This window comes from Citrus clementina, unplaced genomic scaffold (assembly GCF_000493195.1).
Source record: "Citrus clementina cultivar Clemenules unplaced genomic scaffold, Citrus_clementina_v1.0 scaffold_5, whole genome shotgun sequence".
Lineage (NCBI taxonomy): Eukaryota > Viridiplantae > Streptophyta > Magnoliopsida > Sapindales > Rutaceae > Citrus > Citrus x clementina.
The window spans coordinates 21,566,277-21,591,726 of NW_006262201.1; the positions used below are offsets into that span (position 1 = coordinate 21,566,277).

General features: G+C 31.0%; 1 protein-coding gene across 1 annotated transcript; it reads left to right on the plus strand.

Annotated features, from left to right (window-relative positions):
* The first annotated feature begins 14,497 nt into the window (after positions 1–14,497).
* Positions 14,498–17,206, plus strand: LOC18042013 (NADPH:quinone oxidoreductase). Its single transcript, XM_006432380.2, has 3 exons — positions 14,498–14,749; positions 14,834–15,025; positions 16,663–17,206. Exons 1-3 carry the CDS (start codon positions 14,653–14,655, stop codon positions 16,965–16,967), a joined length of 594 nt encoding a protein of 197 aa, XP_006432443.1. The 5' UTR covers positions 14,498–14,652; the 3' UTR covers positions 16,968–17,206.
* The last annotated feature ends 8,244 nt before the right edge of the window (positions 17,207–25,450 follow it).

A 25,450-nucleotide genomic window follows, 5' to 3' on the forward strand; every position in this document is an offset into this window, starting at 1 on the left:
TCATATTTTTTAATTGCAAGGTTTTCAATCCACCAAAACTTAGATGCTCATAACGAAAGTGCCATAGCCATGTTGTATTATTCTAAGTTTGTTACAAAATATAAAGTGAGTAGTGTGGTAAAGATACAATAGAAACATTTTGTTTGCCATCATTTTCACTTAAGCACTTACACCTAATTAACTAGCCAACACTGAGAAGGTTAGTTTTTAAATTAAGAACAAACAGAACATTCGAGATAGAATGAGAACTTCCCTTAGATTGGATAACAACCTTTCCTTTCCCCATGACAAAAACTATAGAGTCATCACCAAATTTATAGTATTTTAAAAAGTCTTATCCAAATTAAAAAGAATAGATTTACCCCTGCACACATGATTACCACAACTGGAATTTAAATACCATACATTCTGGTGACTTTCCTCATTTACATGACATAATATAAGGAAGGAAATTCCATCTTTCCCTTTTTTCGTAAAGCTAGATCTCACCACGATTCTTGTTTAAATTCATCCAGCACACAGAGTGAGAATGAAAATACTTCTAATAGTGGAAACATTTAACATTTGATTTGTCTTTATACTTTTATTTTTGTCCCATCAATTCTGATTATCATGATCCTTTTCTTTTCTTCGAGAATCATCAACCTATTCATTTGATTTGTTCTGCCTATTCTTGTCTTTCTAACCTACTTTACCTCTCCAACTATTTTGAGATTTGTTGTTGCTTGTAATGTTTGTTCTTTCTTATCCTGCTGGATTATTTTCTAGTCATAGACCAATAAAGTGCTCTTCAATTCATCAATTAAAAGTGTTGATGTCTTTTGATTCCTTAATTAAACAATCAATATAGTTAAATTTTACCGTTAGAGATCAAAGTATCTTCTTAATTACGATGAAGTCTTGGAGCTATTCGCCATGAATTTGTCTATTGTTTGTGATTGCCATTATCTTTGCAAAGTATGCTAAGACTGACTTTCTGTTTCAATTCGTAGAGATTCAGATTTAGTTTGAAGTGCTTGGAGGTGTATCCTTTTCACCGTTGCTATCCCTTGATACCTCGTCTTCAAGGAATCCTGAATCTATTTATTTGGAAGAGTCTTTGTTAAGATTTGTTTCTAAGATTGAATGATAGATACTTTAGAACAAGTAATTCTTGGCTTTGAGATCCTTTAATTACTACCGTTCATACTCTATTTTATAAGCATTAGTCAAAATAACACTTACTAGTATTTCTGTAAGTTTAGTAGAAAGATAACTACAAATATTGCTTTTACTTTAAGAAATTCTTCAATAACACGCTTTAATGGTTGTAGTGACCATCAAAGCAATGAATTGTAAGTTGAACATAATTCTTAGAGGACCTGAATTTCTGATATCATAACATAAGTGAATAGAAGTAAGTAAATTACTAATACTAAGTTTCTCAATCGCACTTTTCCTATAAGCTCTGATACAATTGTTATAAGTGAATAAGAAATAGAACACTCAAAGTAAAGATAAACAAACTTAACAAAAAAATAGGAGCCATTATCCAGCAAATACTACAATTACTCTTGAATAACTATAGTATACAGAATAGGTAAACAAAATCTAACAAGTAAGATTACTCACAAACTTCCTAAAGACTAAGAGCATAAAAGCACTTTATTGACACAAATAAGAAATTTTCAACACATCTTACAAATAATGGACCAACCAAATTCAACCCAACTCACGAACAACCATAGAAACAAACAACTCTTGACATGCAATAGCCCCTTCATTGTCGTTGCGCTTCAATAACTAAACCTTTTAATCTTTTTTAAAGCCTAAACATCAAAATCCCACAAATTGATTTTGATTGCAATAATGGAGTTGGCAAACAAGCTAATGAACTTTGCAATCAAGGTCATATACAACAACGTTGTGATGATTAGAAACATTGAACTAGTATATGAGAATCTCAAACATAAAGAATTCATTCCCAATGAATAATCTTCAATCAAACAACCATAAGAGAAAAAACCAAATTTTCAACTAGGTTGGGTTTTCTTTCCCAAAAATGTTTTATTTTTATAGGTTTTTTGTCCGATTCTCCTTTGATGGCTTCTCTACTAACTCTCTATTAAACCTTTCAGTTAGTGGATCCATAATGTTATCCTTTGACTTTACTTGTCAATAGAAATAACTTTAGTAGAGAATTTGCTATATCTATGACATATATATCTAACTTATTATTATATTACAAAGCTTGCATACAAATTTGCTACTTAGGCTTTGATATAATCAATAGTTTTAGTCCTATCCACCTTTTTCAGTGAGTTTATGAAAACTTTAGCATAATATCTCCCTACATTCATAAGAACATGTTAGAAAAGTTCCATTTTTTCTACAATTCATATTGGGTAGTTGCTGCTTTCTTTTGGGCGAATAACTTTATAGCTTTGACCATGTTTAACATTTACCTTTTCCATTGATATGATCATTTTGTTTCCTTCTTCAAGTTGAAGTCAAGCAATTAGATTTTCATTATTTTCTTCCTATTGCTTGTGTTTAAGGTAATTTTTGAAATCTTTCCATCTAAGTGGTAGCTTCTCAACAACCAATTGGAAAGTTCCACTCAAATTCATCTTCTTGGCATGAATATATGACAAGTAATTATAATTCTCAAACTTTACCTATCATAGTTTGAGACTTCAATATTCCATAAGCTAAGAAGTGGCTTATGATAAATTTCTTAGTGCCAACATCCTTGTTTTTATATTTTTTTATACTATTCACATTGTACAAAAATTGGTCAAATTATGCTGTCATAATTTTCAATATCCAAATCGTTGTTGCCATATTGAAAGCTTGCCAGAAAAATCTAAAGGAAAACACCTTTGCTAGTTTATCGGTGGCATTTGTTGTACACTTTGTTATTAGTAGAAATAGTGACTTTTGTCAAATTGCCGCCATCAACTCGAGCATTACATTGGCACACCAATTGTGACATGACTTAGGTTGTTCCTCTCATTATCTTGCCACCATGATTTTAAGGGCAACAGATGAATAAATTCCAAAGACAGCCAAGTTATATGCAAAAACACACTGGTTAGGTTCCTAAGAAAGAATGGATGTGTCACAAATGGTCGTACTTAAAACTTGAACTCCTTAGGCAGTGTATAGCCTTTGTGATAGAACTTTCTTTTTTTTACACATAGAAGCATCTTGTTAGATAATACAACATGTTTACCCCACCTTTGAAATTGTTTCTATTGAATTTTTTGGATTTTCTCATATATTAACTGTATCAACACAATTGGATTTGTATAATCCTCCATGAATCTTCCAGGTTTAAATTATTCATGTTTCAAATAGTAATTTTGTCTAATTAACATAAATAATATGTTAACTCACAATGTTCAAACCAATAAAATTAAACTTTATTGATATTTAGTTTGACATTCAATAATTCGAGCTTAAACAAATATTTAGCTCTTCTATTTTATTGACAAAATTATATTTCATACTATTTTATCTAGAGTTCGATACCATTATCTTGTGACACTTTCTTGTTTAATATGTCTTTAGAGTTCCATTGCTACCCACTTTTGAAGGTCCTCACTAGACACTATAGTGCACAATGCACCCTTTGGCATATAAAGCATTCTTCATTGCTCGCATTTAGTCCTTAACCAACATTTTCTTGTGCAAAATGTTCCTTGTATATTTTGTACAAGTCTCGCAACCTTCCTAGGTATAGACATCCATTACCTTCTTATTTTCCTTGACACACAACACATTGTGCACTTCACCTTACCAAAATTTCTTTTGGCTTGAATAGCTTCAACCTTTGCCGTAATGTTGTGAAAATTTTATTGAACTCACATGTGCACAAATCTATTGTAGAATATATTAATTGTGATAAGTGAGGAGGTGAATTTTAATTATGTGTAGAGTTAATTTTCTAAGTGGGTGATTGGATTTATAGTAGAAGTGATTTAGATTATCCTAAAATTTAAATTAAAATGGCGGGAATAAATTGAAGTGAAATCTATTTAAATGAAGTGCTTGGGTATCTGGATCTACATCAACATGCATCATGAGCTTAATATTCCTTATTAGTGCCAATTAAATCATGAAGGGGGTTTCCTCTCATAAACCACACTCTAATCAATATGGTGTTAAGAGCTTATCGTGCCAAATAGTAAAAACCTTGTACTAGGGAGCCGGTTATACCAATGTGGTATCTATATAAGATTATTACTATCTGTCGATGAAAAGTCAAAATATCCACAAAAATCAGAGGGGAAGAGAAAGTAAATTTACCAAATAAAGCCCATGGAACATGTTGAAACTTCACATTCAACCCAAGTTTGAAAGAAAATTAGCTACTCATAATTGAACTAGGGGTAAAATGAGAATTTATTAAAATACGTAGAAAATACAAGATTGAGAAGGAATTACAGAAAATAGAGCTAAAAATTTAATTCAGGGGTGTCGAATTAAGGGGGGAGAACTCCCTTTTTATAAATACAATGAGTAAATCATGGCTATCAAATTAAAACAATTTGGACGCTCAGGATTACACCACGTGGCAAGTTCTGATTGGATAGAACACAACATCAGGGTTGCTATTCCGTGTATATGCATGTACCGTACGCACATTTTTGGTCCACTAACATACTGCCACGTCATCGGTCAACACCACATTAATATTTTAGTCCAATAGGATCATGACACATCATTGGTCAACGCTAACTCATTAGTCAATGCCACATAAGCAGTCAATGCCACATCATTCGTCCAATCGAATGCTGCTACATCATTGGTCCAATCGAATGCTGCTACATCATTGGTTAGTGTCACGTCATCGGTCAATGCCATGTCATCGGATTGTATATATGAACAGTGTCGTGAACATTACCATGTCCAGTACCGTACATATGAATAATATTGTACATGTGAACAATATTGTTTACCCTTTTATGCTCATTCTAAGGTTTCGACTGTCCTAAGTCCAAAATTGCTGTCCGTTTTGGTCTCTAATCTTTCGTTGATTGTGAAATGACCATGATGCCCCTAAAATACATAAAATATTTAATTCAAATAAAACACACATAATTAAATCACAAGGGACTTAAATATATAAAAGTAGGGATGTTAGTGAGACTTGAAGTGTAAAATGATGATTTTCTCCTTCATAAATATACATTTTCTAACACTCAAAACATGGCTTCTCTAAGTTCATGGACTTCTTGGCAAAGTTTTATGAAACTTGCCGATGGCTAGATGAACTCATCATCTGCATTTAGCCAATTAATCCTCTAATATTACAACATTGGCTTTACTCATCCTAATTTTAGTTTGTGATTTTAGAATCTGATTCTGTTTTAAGTTTTAAGGAAATTCCATTATATACAAAAGTTAAAGGAACAAATTCTGAAATTATAAATTTCAAATTGAGACATTAAAAAATAGCTGAAATAATAATTGTTACAATAAAAAATAACATAAAATAAGACAAAAGAATAGAACGTAATAGAATGTAAAATGAGGCCTGTGTGATACCAGAGTTTCCTTAAAATAAATTTGCCTCCTATTTTAAGGGTCTTTAGGATTCGAATGGTGTCTGTTTTCTAGGATACAATGTGATAAATAGCTCTAGTGCATCACTAGGTTATTCCACAGTGAACTTCCACTATGTGTAAATTCTATCAAAATAGATGCACAACAAAGGAGGAATTTGAAGATTATCTAATTCTATTCCCATCATTTTCCACCACATATGCTGCCTCGTATCTCTTCGAATGATGTAAAACAATATGCCAATTTATAGAATTCTGTATGGATATTTTGGTCACAAATGTGACTGTTTTAAATTTTATAACTGAAATCTTGTGGGATGGCTAAGAACTCAATTGGACAAGGGTCGTCCATCCAATGTAGGTGGCACATTCATCAAGCCCTTTTACTTAACTTTATAGCACATCATTCATCCTTCTCTAGTTCAATGGATTTGGCCTTTAATATCTTATTAAATGCACTTGTAACTGCTGCTTTTAATATATAATTAAAAGTTTGCCTATTAAATCTTTGGATTAATTCTTGATTTAAATTAAATGTGTAACCACAACCTCATTAATCACATGTTAAATATTATATTAAAATTCAAATTTAATTGACCATTGCAATCTCAAATAAATTCTAAATTTAATTAGCAGTTAAAAATAATAAATTCTAGAATTGATTACATAGTTAGTTTTGTATTTAACTAGTTGTTACTATCTATGTAACTCTTGCTTTTATTCAATGCGGTCCACATGTATACTTTGAACGTTAATTTAACATTCGCTCCAGCATTATTTTGAATATAAAAATACTTATTTTAATAAATTCTTAGAGGATTATTTGAATCACTTATGACCTACTTACACAAAGTAGATCCACTCAAAATTATGCTTTAAAATAGCAACTCAACATGCTATTTTTCTAGCAGATCTAATCCAAATGACTCTACTAAAGAGATTTTAATAGATAATCTTAAAGAGTACTATAAAAGAGGGAATTCTATTAATCAAAATAACTTATGAAAATAATAACTAGATGTCCCTATTTATAATTGGGTAAACATACTTTTCTAAGTTAATTTAAATGCTTAAATAGGAAACTAAATTAAACTAAAAATAAAAGATGTAAACATATGTCTAATAAAACAAGAGTTTAAAAGAAAAAAAAACTTTAAATAATTAAATTTATGAAATCTCCTTAAAAACATCCTACACCAATTGTCTTCAATAATTTTAGTTCCTATATATTTGAATTATGAACTAGCTGCCTCAGGCTATATAGAAAAACTTAAAATCGCAACTTGCAACTGTAGCATTATTATTGACAATTTAATTAAGAGATCAGGGCTCTAGGGTAAGATAATGTACTAGAGATAACATTGCTACAATTCACATTAGAGCATTATTATTTAAAATAAATTTTAATCTTTTGTCATCAAGGGCGCAGTTGTTAGATAAAATAAATGGCCATGTGTCATTGCCGATTCAGTATTATTGTATATGTCCACCTAACGAAAAAAGTAATGCATGAGTTGAAATTACTCCATGTCATGAAGAAAATTCAGTAATAGATGAAACTTTATAGTTAGCCATCCTTTTAAAGAATACTGTAGTTTTCTGAAGATAAATAAATAAACGAATATTGTAGTTAATTGTAGTTTAGTGCATGACATTTTATCGATCAAATTAAACGCCAAATGTTCCATGAATAAAAATTTAAATGGGACAGTTCATTATGACTTTGTCATACAACAAAGTCAAAAGTTCTATTGTAGAATTATTAGTAGGTTCCGTTAAATTTTATTTTGAAAAAGTCATTTTATCCTAAGGGTGGATCTACGACCAAGCTATTCTAGTAACCACAACTAATCATAAAAGGGGATGTTGGGAAGGACCCCTCTCTGTTTGGAGCTGCTACTCCATTGGGTCCTAATATAAGACTCACTGTTTTGCCATGTGGTAGAGTCCTAATAGGCTGAGCCATCTCATTGTTGGGATTATGTGCCCTTTAAAGCATATTGATTTATTTATTTTCTTATTAACAAAATATTTGAGATATTTTCAGATATCTTAATTGCTTAAATATTTTGATTAAATAAAGTCGATTTAATCATATTATAGATATTTTATATGATTATCATATAGATTCACAGATGATATAAATACAAGTTATCTTATAATAAAATAAATAAAGTTCATAGTAGATAAATAGAGTTAGACGCTTTATTTATATTTAGACTGTAATAAATTTATTGAATAATTTGTCTTAATCATGTATGAATTTACTGATGTAGTTTGACTACATTGAACTTAATCACATATGAGATTTAATTAACTTTAAAATAACTGTCAAACTTATTAAATCTCATAGACATTGATTTTTATTGTAATCTCAATCTTGAGTTAATTATAGTTTCATGTTTGTGATTGTCATTTCATTTGAGTTACAAATGGACGCGACATATGTTTGTTGTTAAGATTACCCAATATCTTGGTGGAAGCAATTATGAGCAGTAAGATTATAGATTAACAATATAGAATTTGTACAACACATCTCTTGACAGGTTTTCGATATTTGATCATAAAATTCTCTAGGCAGAATGTGTCAACATAATTAATATGTTGAAAATGATCATTAGAGAAACCAGTAAGTGTCAAAGAATAAGACGTAATTAAATTGATTGGACAGTTGATATATCGATTTAATTAGCGATGTGGTACAAAAGATTGTTCAGTAAAGAAATCAATGTGGCATAGGTCCAATTATTAATCGAAAACACTATCCTAAATAGTATACAATTGTGGTGGTAAGTTCCAATCTTTTAGTGGAGTACATTTGAAATTAAATAATTGGGCTAGACTAGTTTAATTACATGCCTTATTATTGTAGCCACTATTGTATGTACCCATATGATCCCTGGGTTAGCTCATTTAATTGACTGCACCATTACTGGATTAATAAGCAAGATAACTAGTTATTTGGGTTAAAAGTCAAAATATTTTATTTAGTAGGAGGCTTCATTTAATAAGCAAGATAACTAGTTATTTAGGTTAAAAGCCTAAATATTTTATTTGGTGGGAGGCTTCATTTAATATGCTTATGTGTAAGGGTGTGTTATTTTATAAGGTGGGCCCCTATAATAAGAACAAGTGCAACGCCACTTTTGATTTCTCTCATATCTTTTAATTTAAATCAAATATTTTGATTTAATAGAATTAAAGAAAAGGGAAATAAATAAGGATTCTAGGGTTTTTACCAAATAGAGATATAAAAATTCTTTGTTTTCTCCACAAAGAAGTGATACATGAGTCATAATATATAGATCAGAGAAAAAAGAGTTTTTTTTTTCTCTAATGTTGAGAGGAAAATTTTCTCTTACTAGTTGCTTTTAGTAGTGATAAAGGCCCTCACACTCAAGTGTAGATCAAACTTGAGTCATAACCTGAAAGATCATTGGAGACGAATCATGGTCTAACAAGATTATTGATGACAGATTGTGATTTGGGAGCCTAAATTACTTCTACGAAAAAAAAAAAAGGTAAAGGTGCGATTTCTAAATTATGGTAATTTTATATATTGTATGAGAATTGCAATTCAAATATTTCCGCTGAAAACTATTTTTAAACCAACAATCACCCCCTTAATATGTTGAGGTGGTGGGACAGTTTCACACAAGTTTTTCTTGGGCCAATCAAGCTCTGACGGAGTAGTGAGCTGTTAAGGATAGTGATTTGTCTCGTTATGGGGACTCTATAATTTTCTTTCTTAGATTATATGTTTGGAGGTAGATATTTTCCTTATTTGTGTGGGAGAAATATGTATTTCTCTAATATTAATAAGGGGAGAAATATTATTAACTATGTTAAAAAAGGAAAAATTAAAAAAAAAATACCAAATAAGACATTCCTCCGAAATTAGCAATAGTATAAATATCAATATCATTTTTATTGAACACTTATATATATATATATTCAATAAAAAGAAAAACTAAATATCATGTGTGTATAACGTATGTTTTTTTCCGAGTTTAAAAATAAGTGGAAGATAATTTATCGGGCGTGACTGCATTCCAACACTTTTAAGGTAGCGTTTACTTTTTGGATTGGAGTGGGAATCCTGAGGAGTGGGAATCCTAGGATTGGGAGTGTGGAGTGGGAGTGAGAGTATGTTGTTTACTTACACTGGAATGGAAGTATGGAATGAAAATCAGAATCCAATTTATGTGTTTACTTTGTCTTGGATTGGGAGTAAATAGTTTCAAATTACAATTTTATCCTTATTTAAAGAATTATAGTTTTTAATTACAAAGCTAATAAAAAATATATTTAATGAATAAATATTTATTTTATTATATTTGTAAATTTATAATAATTATTAATATTCTTAATTATGAACATCACATTTTTTATCAATTTTAATTCTAATATAAAATGAAACATTATTTTATTTTATTTAATTATATTAAATTTATTATTATATAAAATAATAATATAATATTATTTAGTACAAAATTAATATTTTCTTAGAATAAAATATTTATTATTATTAATATTAAATAAATATAGTACTATTATTTTTAAAATAAATACAATAATATTATATTTATTAATTCTCTATTAATATAATAATATTCTTTTAAAATAATTTTAACTTAGAATCAATACAAATTATTTAGTTAAATATAATAATATTATTCAAATAAATATAATATTATTTATTTTATTTTATTAATTATAAAATATTAAATTGAATTAAAAATAAAAAAAAAGATAGAAAAGGAAGAGGTGGGAGTGGGAATGGATTCCCACTCCCACTTCCCCCAATGGGAGTCCCACTCCCACTCCCGCTCCCCACTCCAAAAATGGATGGGGCCCACGGAATGGGATTCCCACTCCTTCACTAAATAAGTGAAGTAAACACTGGAGTGGGAGGAATCCACACTCCTCACTCCCACTCCAAAAAATAAATACACCCTAAGTTGATTGGACACAATTCTCTGGTTAAGGATAATAACTTTTCTGTTATTCATAATATTTTAAACATATGAATTCGCCTAATGTGTGCTACAGAATATTTTCGAAGTATGATGGCAGTATTGTTATAATAGCCAGAAGACTGTAAGACTAGTTTTATAAAACCCTGAGAATTGATAATTGTCTTCAACATGTGACTAAAAGACATGAAAATTGTGAAGTTGTCCCAAAATTAAAATTATTTATTAATAGGTGGGGCTATTTGTTTTCTAATTTGTATTACTAAACTAATGCTGAAGTAATTTAGCATCAATGATATCATATGTACGACTCCTTAACGCCATACAAGTACTAATTCATCTTAAGACTTCTTCTTCTTCATCGTCGCACCCCACAATCAATTGATTTGAATTGAATTCAAGACAAACATGTATATTTAAAAATTGAAGAAAGGAAGGAAACGAAATTGATAAATTTGTGCAGGCACCGCTCATGTAGAAAAATACCAAAGCAAAAGTTGTTTTTGTGATTAGAGCTTCCTTTCAATCGTGACTTCAACTAAATCAGAATGTACTTAGGACTTTGGTAAACAAAAATGATACAACGAACCAACGGCGAAATTTTATGGATTTATAAAGAAAATAAGTTAATGGCATAGTCTAATTGAAGGGTTGTTTTGGTGTAAAATATATGTTTTAAATTAAATGAATGATTGTGTAGAATAAGAAGTATTCAAAGCAAGCAAGATTTTATAGTCTCACTCTTTTTTAATTTTTTAATCCGTCATGTAGGCCCCGTAACTTACAGAGCACGTTGACTTGAGTTAGTTGATTTTTTCCTGATGTTCAATTTGGACCGTTGATTCAATCCAACGGTCCCAATTTCAGATTGCTTTCAAATATAAAATGATTTTTTTTGGGTTATTTTTCGCCACCCCTCATAAGAATCGATAAATATTACCGCGCACCCTAATGTTTCAACAACTATTACTACACACCTATTCCGTTAGAAATCACCGTTAACTTAACTACTACAAGGATAGAATAGTAAAGTTATAGGGATGAATAAAGGAAAAAGAAAGAAAAAATTTTATTTTTTTCCTTCCTTCACCATAACTCCATTCACACTCCATCTTCGTCTCTCCTCTATTCACATTCCACAACAAGCGCTTATTTCTTCCCTTTTCCATTTACGCTCCCCAGCAAGGGCTGTTCGCTTTTCCCTTCCATCGACGTCACAAGGGTTACATAACCAACTGCACTGCCATAACAAATGCTCATTTTTGGGTGGAAATAAGCGACGGGAGCGTGACGCGAGATCGGGAGGCTTCTGGCAATTCGCAGAGTCACGGCCTGCTGCTGACTGACGCGGCATCGTCAATGGTGACTAGCAACTGCAAAATCACAACCCTAAAATTTTAGGGTTTCCATGTTATTGTTTACTGATTTTTAAGTTTAGGTATTTTATATTTGTTTGATATATAAATTATTTTGATTGTGCGTAGAAATTCAAAGTTTATGTTGTTTGTGGTGCTTTCAAAGTAAATAATATATTCCAATTAATTTTAGTTTTAGTTTAATTTTATTAAAAAAAAGCTTAATTTATTGTAATTATTTTCGGTATGTATTTCATCATTTTTGTTTTACGTTTTATAATTATCTTTTCAAGAAAATAAATGGGCAACTGCCAAATAATATATTCCTGTAATTTCTTTATAAATATATGGGTCATTTAATAATTACAGTCAATTCAATTTGTACAAGGGACAATGTGGTGATTTCAGTAAATATCTGTCAAAACCGTTAAAGTGAATGGTGATTTCTAATGGAATAGGTGTACGGTGATAGTTGTTGAAAAATTAGGGTGCACGGTAATATTTATCGATTCTTAGGGGGGTGGCGAAAAATAACCCTTTTTTTTATATTTTCTTGTGTGCAAAAGTTTAAGCAGAAACCACAATTCAAATTACGTGTCAGTGGCGTGCAGCCATTTATTTATTATTTATTTGTTTGACTTTCCCTATCACAATTATTTATTTGCTTCGTCAGAATCACCACGTTGGCACTCTCGGCTATTTGATCTATAAATTGGATACTTGAAGAGTATGGAAATTCATTGCGCAGGTTTTTTATTAGGCCTACTGCATCAGAATTTTTTTTTAAATTTTTAATATGGACAAATGTGAATAATTTTCTATTATGAACTTTTCAAGTAAAAAAGATTGGTTAGAGAGTTTTCTTATTCCTGATAATAATACTACCAATGATAATTTTAATTTTTTTACAGTCTCTTAATATAGAAAAAGTCATGCTCACAATTAAATAAAGGCATCATATATGTTGGAGCATCTCCAATCTAAAGTAATTAAAATGGGCCGTTGGATATATGTGAAAAGAATCCAAAAACAATTGTAATAATATGCATTCAACGATTTTAGTGACTGTTTTACATTAGAGATGCTCTAATATAGTTAAACCCTTAAATAAAAGGATAAAAATTATTATTACATGTCTATCATATAAGTATTGTTTCACTTCAAATACCAAGATCTCTTGAGATCTAAAGATTATTTATTTATTTATTTGTACTTTGTCTTCCTAAAGAATAAAATTAATAAATAAAATCACTGTACATAAGAATGTTGATTATGTCTATCATGTAACTACTGATTTGACTTAGTTTAGTTACCAAGATCTCATGAGATCTGAAGATTTCCTTCATTTATTTATACTTTCTCTTCCCAAAAATTAATATTAATAAATAGAATCAGTGTGTATGAGAGTACTGATTAAGTTAATCTATCTATATCAACTTGATTAAACTATCTTTCCTTTAAATTCTTTTGTTATGGCAAACTGAAAGATATTTTCTGCAAGTCTTCCGAAAAGGAAATTATAGTCCTAAGGTCATGGTCCAAATAGTGAAGCATTTTGTAACCCAGAACATTAACTTCATGAGGCGCACAATTAAGCATCATCAACATAAAAACTTTTTTAAAAGTAAGTTGAATGATTATATTGGCCATGGTTTATGACCAATTCAATTGGAACGGTAACTCCGTTATCACACCAGTCTTAATCTCTTGGATAGAGATGGCCAACAACCTTTGTCGGCATTAAAGGAATGCTCATGCAGGCTCGAACTTATGTCATGCTGTGCTCATCATGTGCTTCATGCTATGTGGTACGGTGCTGTCTTTTCTTTTTGCTTAGGCCCGACTTGACACACACATATTGTGCCCACGTATGCCATGCCGTCGGCTGTGCTATAAGGTGCTTAAGAAAAAAGCCTAATAAATTTTTTTTATTTTTAAGAGAGAAATATCAAGTCTGTATATTTTCTTTTAGATCCTTGTGCCTTTAGTCAAATTCAATAGAATTAAAAGTTGAAAAGTTAAGAACATATTCAATAATAATAAACTAATAATAGTGAGAGAATAAACTAATAATAGTAAAAAAATGCAATACCAACTATTAAGTTAGATCTTACAGTATTAGAATTCTTTTTTATACTTAACAATAACAAAAAAATATTTTTTATAAGGATCAATTTAATTGTTTCTTTAAACTTACATAAAGTCATATATCATAATTTATAATAACATTAATTCATATATTTTATAAAATCATAATATTTATAATTTTATTTATTAAAATCATAATATCATCTATTCATTTAATAAATTATAAATATAAAATAATTAGAATATTTTTTTGAAATTAAAAATTAAATGAATTTAAAAGTTTGAAATAATAAAATATATTAGAAGATTAAATTTTAAGTTATTTATAAAATTATAAAATTTAAAGTTTATTTTCAAAAAAAATGAAATGCATTTTTAAATACTGTTCTGTAGTATATTTCTAAGCGTGCAGTCTAATTAAGAGTAGGGGTAGTTAAATTAATATGTTCTAATCAAATGATAGCCTGGCCGTGCCGCGCAATCTGAATAAAGGGTTCTGGTAATCAGTTGGCCATCTCGAAAATGTGAGGAAGTATATTTTTGCTCCAACTAAACTATGCAATTTTTTCCCTTAATTTTTCCCAAAACTTTTTAGTGACCGTAGTATTAGCATCTCCTCTATAGTCTAAATCCTAAGCACCGAAGACGAGACAAGTTGCAAATTTAACGCAGCGCTAGAGCATAATGGAGGCCATGGTAGCATCGCAACCAGTGATTAAAATTGCAGCTATTTGTGGCTCCCTTCGTAAGGCCTCCTTCAATCGTGGCCTCATTCGCTCTGGTACTCTTCTCTTCTCCTCTACTCTTGAGTATTTTTTTTTTCTCCCCGCTAGGTTGTTTCTGATTTAAGGTAATTTAATTGCAGCGATTGAATTAACAAAAGAGTCAGTTAAGGGCATGGAAATAGAGTACATAGACATATCGCCATTGCCAATGCTCAACACCGATCTCGAGGTCGACGGCACTTATCCCCCCGTCGTTGAAGCTTTCCGTCAGAAGATTCTTCAAGCTGATTCCTACCTCTTCGCTTGCCCTGAGTATAATTACTCTGTTACGGGTACCCTCTTAATCATTTTCGCCTTATTCATTTATTTATATTCTATTGAGATGCTAGAGTTTTTGCATCATTATACTCGATGCTCTTTATATTCACCTTAATCTGTTTAGTAAGTGCTTCAGAACGTATTTTTAGGACGTGGGTTCAAGGCCGCAAGGGACTTTTTTCCCCAAAGTTTAGTAGGGATAGATATCTCTCCGCATATTTGAGGGAGTAGATCATTAGACGGTGGGGTTGTAACCTAGATTTCTAATAGATTTCAGGTTTTAAGAATGCCAAAAAAATGGTTTATGTTAGAGCAAATCCCAAAATATAGAGGAGGCTTCTTCTTGTTTATATTTTTTTGGGATTTATTTAGTATTTATTTTTGAAGACTAAATCATTATCATCTCCCTGAATGGTTGAGGGAGTCGATTTCTGAGTTAATTCATGGCAGTTGTAATCTAGACTCCCAGTTGATTTCAGATTGTGATGTATATGTAGATAGTAACTATTTAAAAAAAAAATGCTTCAGATTAGGGGTATCCCAAAATGTAGAAGAGGCTTCTTTTGTTTTTGGTTATCTACCAGAAATTTTTGTGTTATTTGATGTCTTTAGGGATGAAATGTAATCCATAACTATTGCTTTAATGTATTCTTTTGAAGAAACTCAAATGTTAGTTTGATGGACTGTTGTAATTAGATATCAATAAGAAGAGCCATCTCGACAAAAGAAAAAAAGAACTTAGCTCTGTATTTTGGAGGTCTGTTAGTTTAATTTTAGTAATAAATTCATCGGCCTACCTGAATCTTATATCTTTGTGCCACAGTCAAGAATTCATAATTTGTCGAGGTGGACGTATAAAATATCTCAACGTTAGATGTGTACTTGAATTTTTTTTGTATAACTTGTGTCAAAGATTTGAAGTTGATGGTATGCTTTGACAGTGGGAGCAAATGTATTTTAACAGTGTTTGTTAACTGATGATTAATGACAAGGACAACAAGTTACGAGTGTGTAAAATTTAAAGCCCAGTTCTGTTAAAGTTCTTCTATTGGGGTTGAGTCCTTTGCTGAGAGGTGGAAAATGTATTGAGAAATGTAATTTGGCGAGAGAGCTTTAAGTTGCGCTATAGAAAGAGAGTATGCAATTATCTTCTTCTGCTGCTTGCACCCAAATTGGACCCCTGACACCTCTTCCTGTGAAGAGGAGTTGCCTTTAGGCTTAGAAGCCTCTGCAACATGCAAAGGAAATAATTTGTGTTGCCTGTTTATGGTGTAGTTAGTATTGATAAGAGGCACATCAAGTGGCAGACCATTCAAAAACCAACTGATATCACTAGTTGCTAACTTACAATGCTCAAGTACAATTTGCTCAAGTGTAGAGCTTGTCTACAGGACTTTCTTTGTCATATGAGGCTTGGTTGTATCTAAAAGTTTTGCATTTTCAATACTTTAATTGTGGTTGAAATTATTAGAAACTGAAATAACTGGATAATCTAATGTCTTCATATTTTTCTCTTTTTTCTCAAAACTAATTTTTTCCCCCTTTTTTTGAGCAGAAAACTAAATTAATATGTGGTTATTGACATATAACACGTTTCTTGAATTTATCTGCTTCCATCTGCTTACCGACCTTTTTTCCTCCTTTGTGCAAGGGCCTTTGAAGAATGCAATTGACTGGGCATCTAGACCACCAAATGTTTGGGCTGACAAAGCTGCTGCCATCGTAAGTGCTGCTGGAGGTTCTGGCGGGGCACGAGCACAATATCACCTTCGCCAAATTGGAGTTTATCTTGATCTTCATTTCGTCAATAAACCGGAGTATTTCTTAAACGCATTCCAACCTCCTGCTAAGTTTGATAGCGATGGCAATTTGATTGACGAAGAATCCAAGGAGAAGTTAAAAGCAGTTCTTCTTGCCTTAAGGGCATTTACCTTGCGACTCCAAGGTATTTGCTAAATTAAGGTATATTAATGTTTGATTCATTTTGTAGTTCGACCTTTGATTAATGGGATGATATTGCTTCACACGGACCTTCATATTCTTTTGGACTCACAAATATGATGTCCAATTTCTCCCAAATACTTCTGCCTGCTTGCTTACAAAGGACAACAGGGTTTATTATGTATGCTTGTCATTCATAGTCAATAAAAATATGTGGGAAGCGATATTCCTTATCGCAAACTGTGTTTATTTTCCATTTGCATTATTAACTTGTCATAAAAATTATTTTTGATGCTATTTAACTTCACTCGGAATAATATTCTGCAATCCTTCAAAATTTTTGTTGATTCGGCGTGTTTGTGCTTTGTATGAGCCACCAAAAAAGAAAAAGAAAGTACGGATGATGAGAAATCCCGGGCTGGCTTTAGCCCTGCATAGCAGTGGGAGTTTGAGGCCCGAATTCTGGCTTGCAAATATAAGCCCTAGCCCGAGTCGATTATCAATCTTAAATTTTAATTTATATTTTCTAAATACACTCATTCTTTTGTAAATTTTGACCAAAAATTTATAACTAAAGTTTTAAAGCCTAATCCAAAAGATTATAAAACATCTCATTTATTTTTTGTTTTCAAATTTAATTTTTCAAAAAATTTAAAAATTCATTAGGGCTGAACCTGGGCTTGAGTCAATAATGTCCGGCCCAGCCCATTTACTAACCTATTGAAAAGTAAGATTATTGCTCTGGGATGGGTGGAATCTTTTGCGAAAAATGCATCTATTTGAATCTGGATGATGTTATAATAAAATGCTATGTCAAAAATAGAAATTGCTAACGGGTCGGCCCGGCACGGCACTGTCCATTAATTTTGTGGGCTGTGCCGTGCCAAGTAATTTGTTCATATTAAATAAATTTTATTATCAAGAAAGCATAATGATGATATATACAGGCTAACTAAACTATAGTGCTTTTAATATAACAAATTAAAAACAAATTCAATTTTAATTGTAATTTGACAGATTCTTATTAGATTTACAGTTACTAAATTTAATTAGAATTTAAATAATTCAACAATAATAGTAAAAATTGATATTTGATAAATGATAAACAACAAGCAACAGCTTATAAATTACAATATTTTTTCAACTCTTATTAATTAAACATGCACGCACACTACATGAGACTTGAACCCATCACCGATGTGATTACGTGCCTACATCTAACAACTTAAGCTTAAAATACAAGCAAGTAAATGCATTACTTTCCAAAACATTTAGTAAAGTGCGCGCACACTTTTTCTCATCTGATAAAACATGTTAATATATTCAAATCCGGATAGACAATGGAAAAAATGATGATTTAAGTGTCTTGTACCATACATTAGAATTGGTAACTTTGAATATAGAAACTATTACAAGCGATGATGGTGATACAAATCTTGATGATGTTGACAATGATGATATTCACGTTGAAGTTGATAATAATGACGACGATGATAATGACAATGACAACGAATATTAAAATTTTCAAGAATGTTTTATTGTTTTAAAATGGCTATAATATGTAAACAATATATAGTTTAGTGGGTGCCAATCTAGTTGGGACGTGATGTAAACTATAGTAATGTAAACTACATCATATTTTATTTTATTTTTAATTTGTAGTAATTTGTAGTTTTTCATTACATAAAAATAAATTTTATTTTATTTATCTCTCAGATAATGCTATTTTCAATTTAATTGAGTAATATTTTTATTTGTTCTTAAGTTTAAATTATTAATATTATCCAAATCATTCAATTAAATTTAAATAACCTCACTTAATACATTTATCAATGTGACTACATGAGAATGTCACTAGTTTTAAAGGATAAATGTGAAATTAGAAATATAGTACAAATTTTAAAATTTAATTTTTAAGTTTGAACTTTAAATTTGTATTTTATTTTTCTATTACAGAATAAAATAAGAAATAAAAAAAATTCAAAATTGCCATGGACCAACACCGGTGACCCCTTAATGGGTTCATGCCCATGCCATGCCCAGGGACAGTCCATTTCATTCCTAGTACGACATGGCCCATCAACTAAAAAGCTTCGCCTGTCATTGCCCATCAATTTGTTGTGCCGTGCCATCACACAGTATGAACACGAGCTATTTCGCTCCATGCCCATGAGTTGGCATTGCCTATCTCTACTTAAAAACATCTCAGCAGCATCTTATAGCAAATTTCCCTAATTTATGAAAATAAACAAAATAGAATGTGTCTTCTGCACTCTTTATAATTATTTCATTGGGTTCAAACAAGTAAGTTAGTTATTATATTGAAGTGATGAATGTAGATAAAAATAAAAAAAGTAAGGAGCTAATTGCAATTTGTTAGTGGCGAACTCACAAAAGACAAAATGGGAAAATGATGCCATGAGGACACCATAGCCTGACCCGTTTTTAGATTAGCTTACGATGAGAACTAGGTTGCTAAAATTTTGCAAGATTCATTAAGCAATCATGCCTTATTCAAGAAACTAATCTGTCTAAATTGAGTATTCAAGATAGTCAATACTTTTTCAATGTTATTCAATCTTCTAAATCTGATTTGGAGTGACTTACTTGAAGAACAAACAAGGCATTTGTCAAATTAGGAAGAAAAATCAGGCACAATTTTTGTTTTCTAATCTATTATGGAAACAAGATCTTTTGTTTCCTTTGTATTTTAAGATCTTTTATTTTCTTTTTACTTTAGGTTATATTTAGCAATGAGGAAAATCTTATTTTAGTTAAATTCAACTTCATGTAACCTTATTAGGAACTTTAGATATGAGTTTATGATAGTGAGAGCTTTCTAAGACGACTCAAAATTATTAATTACTCTTAAGTATAAGAGTGTCTAGTTATAATATAAACGGGTAAGTCCAAGATTGAACCACAGTAAATCTATAAGTCTAGAAATCAATTGTTAAACAAAAATTAACTGTAGAAAAAGAAATTAATAAAGACCAATCTTGAAAAATGCTAAGGTTACGGGAACCACTCTCGGTTTTTAAATTATGGTCATAATACTCTTATATTTATATTTTACATTTCTTCTCCCAATTAATTATTATGCCATGTAATTCTTAATAAACCATTTGTATGAATAAATAGGACCAAGTACTTAATGTGCCACAACTATGTTGGAATGTCGACATTATATAAAAAATTCCATATAGATCCAAGAAGATTTAGATTTATAAATTAACATAATATAAAAGTAACCAGTAAAGGAAAAAAAATACAAATTATAAACTATAACAATTAAAATAAATTTAAAACTCAACTGAGAGAGTAATTAATTCTATGATTTGAATCCTTAAACTTGACTTTTCACCTTATCTTATAAAATTTAGCCACTAATGTTTAAAAGGAAAACACTCAATTTACTTAGTAAACTTTGTGAAGTACAATATAAGAAAATTGAAAACAAAGGGAAAGGAAACATATTTTTTCCTGTAAAATTCACTCTAGATTTACACTTAGAGTGCTCATCCCTAAAAGTCCAACAGACAATTCTCTCTCCTTTTGTTATTTCTTTCAAAACTTAGCACATAGAGCTCTTGCCTTTTTATAGGCAAATTTTATGTGATCAAGTGTGGGTCTTTACATAATATTTTGGTGAGCTTACAATCACAACCATTTAGATTAGACTTAGTAGTACCATCCAAGGTCTAAAATTTGCAACCATTAGGATCGTTGGATTTAACATAATCAATGGCAATGATTGATTTGAATCCTTAAACTTGACTTTTCACCTTATCTTATAAAATTTAGCCACTAATGTTTAAAAGGAAAACACTCAATTTACTTAGTAAACTTTGTGAAGTACAATATAAGAAAATTGAAAACAAAGGGAAAGGAAACATATTTTTTCCTGTAAAATTCACTCTAGATTTACACTTAGAGTGCTCATCCTTAAAAGTCCAACAGACAATTCTCTCTCCTTTTGTTATTTCTTTCAAAACTTAGCACATAGAGCTCTTGCCTTTTTATAGGCAAATTTTATGTGATCAAGTGTGGGTCTTTACATAATATTTTGGTGAGCTTACAATCACAACCATTTAGATTAGACTTAGTAGTACCATCCAAGGTCTAAAATTTGCAACCATTAGGATCGTTGGATTTAACATAATCAATGGCAATGATTGAAGTCAAAGTGGGACCCTTTTTTTGCTCTTTTGTCAATGTGGTTGAGTTAGTTTTTCAAGGTATTTGATCTACCCAATTTGATGTGCAAAATCTAGTACAACCATTTAGCAATAATGCCATATTAAAGGGATAGAAAATCTCCAATGGCTCATGAGTTTCTAGAATCCAAGTTTCTTATCCATTTTTCCAATCCAAGCATGGTGATTTTATGGAACTACTACAAAACACAAAAAATCATAATTAAAAATAAATAAAGATTAATAATTCATCAAATAGGTTAGAGATTTATAAATGTAATGAATTGTTAGTGTTATCAACACTGTAAGTGAACAATGATAACTTAATCTTTATTAAATTTACACTTTTTTGTGATAATCAATTTTATCTTTAGTTCTTTAAAGAACTTTTAGAACTTTTCAAGATTTCATTGGCATTTGTTTTTTAGTTATCACTCACAATCTTTCTCTTCTATCATTGGTTCTTATCTATAAATAAAGGATTAAGATGTTTATTTTATTGTTATTTGAATCTAAATTAGAATGATCCTTGGCAAAAGAACCTCATTGAATGTAGAATCTCATTAATCTTTGTGAGGTTAACATCAATTGTTATTAGAGCTTAGGTTCTAAATCATGTTTGATCTATTCTGAATTTATTTAGTTTCTCTAATTCTGCATACTTTCATTTTTTGTTTCTTAATTTTTTATTAAATCCACAAACCTATCTTTCTTAATTCTTCTTTTCCCCAACTTTTCTCTAATCCTTCAAGTTCTCTTCATTCTCATTCAAAATTGAAAAAAATGAAATTAAGAAAATTCTAAAAATCAATTGAATCTAAAGTGTACCTTGCTATTCAAGTTTTTCTTGTTCATTTTTTCTACAATTCAACTTAAAAAAGAAGAAGAGCATTCTAAATTCTAACTGCATCAAGATTCATATTCTTATCTATCTTTCTTTGTTTAAGTTTTGATTTATTGAATTTGCATTATTGTAAGTGCATTTTGATTTAGTTTAGTTAAGTTCGATAAAGAACTGAAAGAGAAAAATCAAAGAGTCTAAGCTTATATGAGGGTAAAAGCCATATTTAAGTAAAAGCGAGTGTGAGTGCTTGTTTCATTATCAATTGGGAAGCATAAAGATAAGGTTGTGTGTGTTAACATGAATATGTTAATAATATTGATTTTGATGATAACAAATTTTAAATGGTTTTTGATAAAAATATTGGAGCTATTTCTTAATAAACGAAAGCCTTAATAATCATTCCATTCTTTCTTCATAAAAAATGGACTTTCAAATTAGAAAAAGATTCTCTGCAAAAACTGATTTAAAATGCAATTCTGGTTATAAACGGTGAACCGTTTATTTAAACGGTTAACCGATAACATCTAGAGAGCAACATATTGCCTAAAGCTCTAACCGTTTATGAAAAATGGAAAACACAAAAGATGGGATGGCTACTAGAACTTAACAGTGAACCGTTTATTTAAACGGTTAACCGATAACGTCCAGAATTGAAGATTGTCATCCTCTGGCACTGATTAACAAAACCTGATAAGGCTAAATTATTTTGCAGGTTACTGGAGCCAAACGGCTAACCATTTATTACAAACGGTTAACCGATAATATCCAGAGAAGCCACTTCATGCAAGTCCTTAACCGCTTAATGTAAACGGATAACTGATGTTCATTTTGCAGGTTATTGGAGATAAACGGCAAACTGTTTGTTATAAACGGTTAACCGATAATATCCAGAGAAGTCACTTCATGCAAATCCTTAACCGTTTAGTGTAAATAAATAACTAATGTTCATCTTGCAGGTCTTTGGAATTTAACGGTGAAAGGTTAATCCTAAACGACAAACCGTTTATTTGAAATCTGGCCCAACGGTAACTTTGACCAACCGAAATGGTTAACCGTTTAGGGTTAACGGCGAACCGTTTTCAGTCCGACAATTTATAACGGCTAGATTTTCAGCTCCAGATATAAATAAGCTCATTCAAATCCAAAGAAGGTTGATCACAACACTACCACTGAGCTTATATCCGAGAATACAATCTGCATAGAGCTTTAAACACATTCTCTTCATTTACTCACACATTAGGCATTGATTTGTAATCTTAAATATTGTGTGAGAGAAAAACAATTTGCAATCTTTACTTTGAGTGATTGTAAGTGTTGGGATACACTTGAGTTAAGAGATTGGGGATAATCTCTTGTTGTAAAGGTCCATTGACACCTTGGAAGTCAATTGTAAGCGTTTGAAGGCTTGGGTGGCTAGCTTAGTGAAATCCTCAAGCCCGGTGAGCTTGGAGGCGTGGACGTAGGCGGGGATTGCCGAACCACGTATCATTGTGTTTGCTCTCTCTTCCCTTATCTTTTTATATTGTGATTTATTTATCTGTTAATGCTTTAAATTTGTGTTGGATTTGCATTGAGTTTTTCTTTAGAATTAAATAATTTTTAATATCCCAATTCACCCCCTCTTGGGTTTGCCTAGTTAGTATTTCAATTGGTATCAGAGCCTTGTTCTCTTATTAAGACTTAATCGTCTAAGAGTAAAAGATCCATGGCAACCCTGATTCAACCTTTAGAGAAGGGCAATCTACAACTAGACTACCATTTTTTGATGGTAATGACTATGCTTATTGGAAAACTAGAATGAGAATCTATTTGTAAGCCTTAGATTATGAAATTTGGGAAGTTGTTTGTGATGGTCCGTTCATGCCTACATTTAAAGATGAAGTAGGAGATGATATTCCTAAACCGTCGAGTCAATGGAGTGAGTTAGAAAAAAGAAAGATGTCTCTAAACTCCACGGCTATGAATGTTTTATTTTGTGCCCTTGATAAGAAAGAATTCCATAGAGTATCTAGTTGTGAAAGTGCACAAAAAATATGGAACAAACTTGAAGTTGTCTATGAAGGGACAAATCAAGTTAAAGAGTCTAAAATCAGTAGATACACTCATCAATATGAGCTGTTCCAAATGGAACAAAATGAGAATGTGTATTCTATGTATACTAGATTCACGGACATAGTGAACACTCTAGGTGCCTTGGGGAAGACCTTCTCAAATAGCGAGAAAGTTAAGAAAATCATTAGGTCACTTCCAAAAGAATGGAGACCTAAAAGAACTGCCATTGAAGAGGCTAAAGATTTAAATACTTTACCTCTTGATAATTTAATTGGTTCTCTCATTTCATATGAAGAGGATTTAGCTGCAGAAAAAGGACATAAAGAGAAGAAGAAAAGCATTGCTCTTAAAGCTTCAAAACATGAGAGTGATGGGGAGAGTGAACCGGAAGATGAAGAGCTAGCCATGCTAGCAAGGAGGTTAAAAAAATTCTTCAAGAAAATCGGAGAGTGGAAAAATTTCAGAAACTTTAAGAACCATAGGGAGAAGAAGGAAGCAATCACATGCTATAAATGTAGAAACCTGGACATATAAGATCAGAGTGCCCACTTATCAACAAACTCAAGAAGAAAGCAATGGTTGCAACTTGGGATGATAGTGAGGAAGAATCAAGTGATGAAGAAGGATCGCAAGAAGTATCAAACCTAGCACTCATCGCAATAAGAGGGGATGATGATCTCAATGAGGTAAGTGATCCCACCTATGATGAATTGTATGATGCTTTTAAAGATTTGCATAATGAGTTGATGAAGATTGGTAAAAAGAATTTATGTCTTAAAAATGAAATGACAAAGCTTAAAATGAAAATGAATCTCTAAATGCAAGAATTGTATGCCTAGAAATAGAGAACAAAACATTGTATGATGAAATTGCATTATCAAATAAGAAACCTAGCATTTTACATGAGCATCTAGAATCACATATAGATGAGTTGAAAAATGAGAGCGAAATGCTCAAGAAAAAGAGTAATGAATTGAATGAAATTGTTTTGAAATTTACAAATGGGCAAAAGATGTTGGATAATATGCTTAACTCACAAAAATGTGTTTTTGATAAAGGAGGACTTGGATATAAGCCTAACTTGAAGCAAAAGTATTATAAGAATTATTTTGTTAAAGCTACCTCCACAAATGATCATAAGATTGTATGTCATTATTGTAATCAAAATGGTCACATGAAATATAGATGTCCCATGAAAAGGAATGCATATTATGGTGTCAAATGTATTTGGGTTCCAAAAGGAACCGTTGCTAACTCTCAAGGACTCAAAAAGCTTTGGGTACCTAAAACTTGAGATTTTTCCTTGTAGGGCTTGAAGAAGAAGAAAAATAAATGGTACTTGGATAGCGGTTGCTCAAGGCATATGACCGGAAACTATCATGGTTCTCAAGCTTCACCAAAATTGA

What these genes read in the sequence shown, in the direction of transcription:
- LOC18042013 (XM_006432380.2), top strand. Translation starts at nt 14,653, where the DNA reads ATGGAGGCCATGGTAGCATCGCAACCAGTGATTAAAATTGCAGCTATT. An exon ending in TCGTGGCCTCATTCGCTCTG is followed by an intron (nt 14,750 to 14,833) that starts GTACTCTTCTCT and finishes ATTTAATTGCAG; the next exon opens with CGATTGAATTAACAAAAGAG. An exon ending in GTATAATTACTCTGTTACGG is followed by an intron (nt 15,026 to 16,662) that starts GTACCCTCTTAA and finishes CCTTTGTGCAAG; the next exon opens with GGCCTTTGAAGAATGCAATT.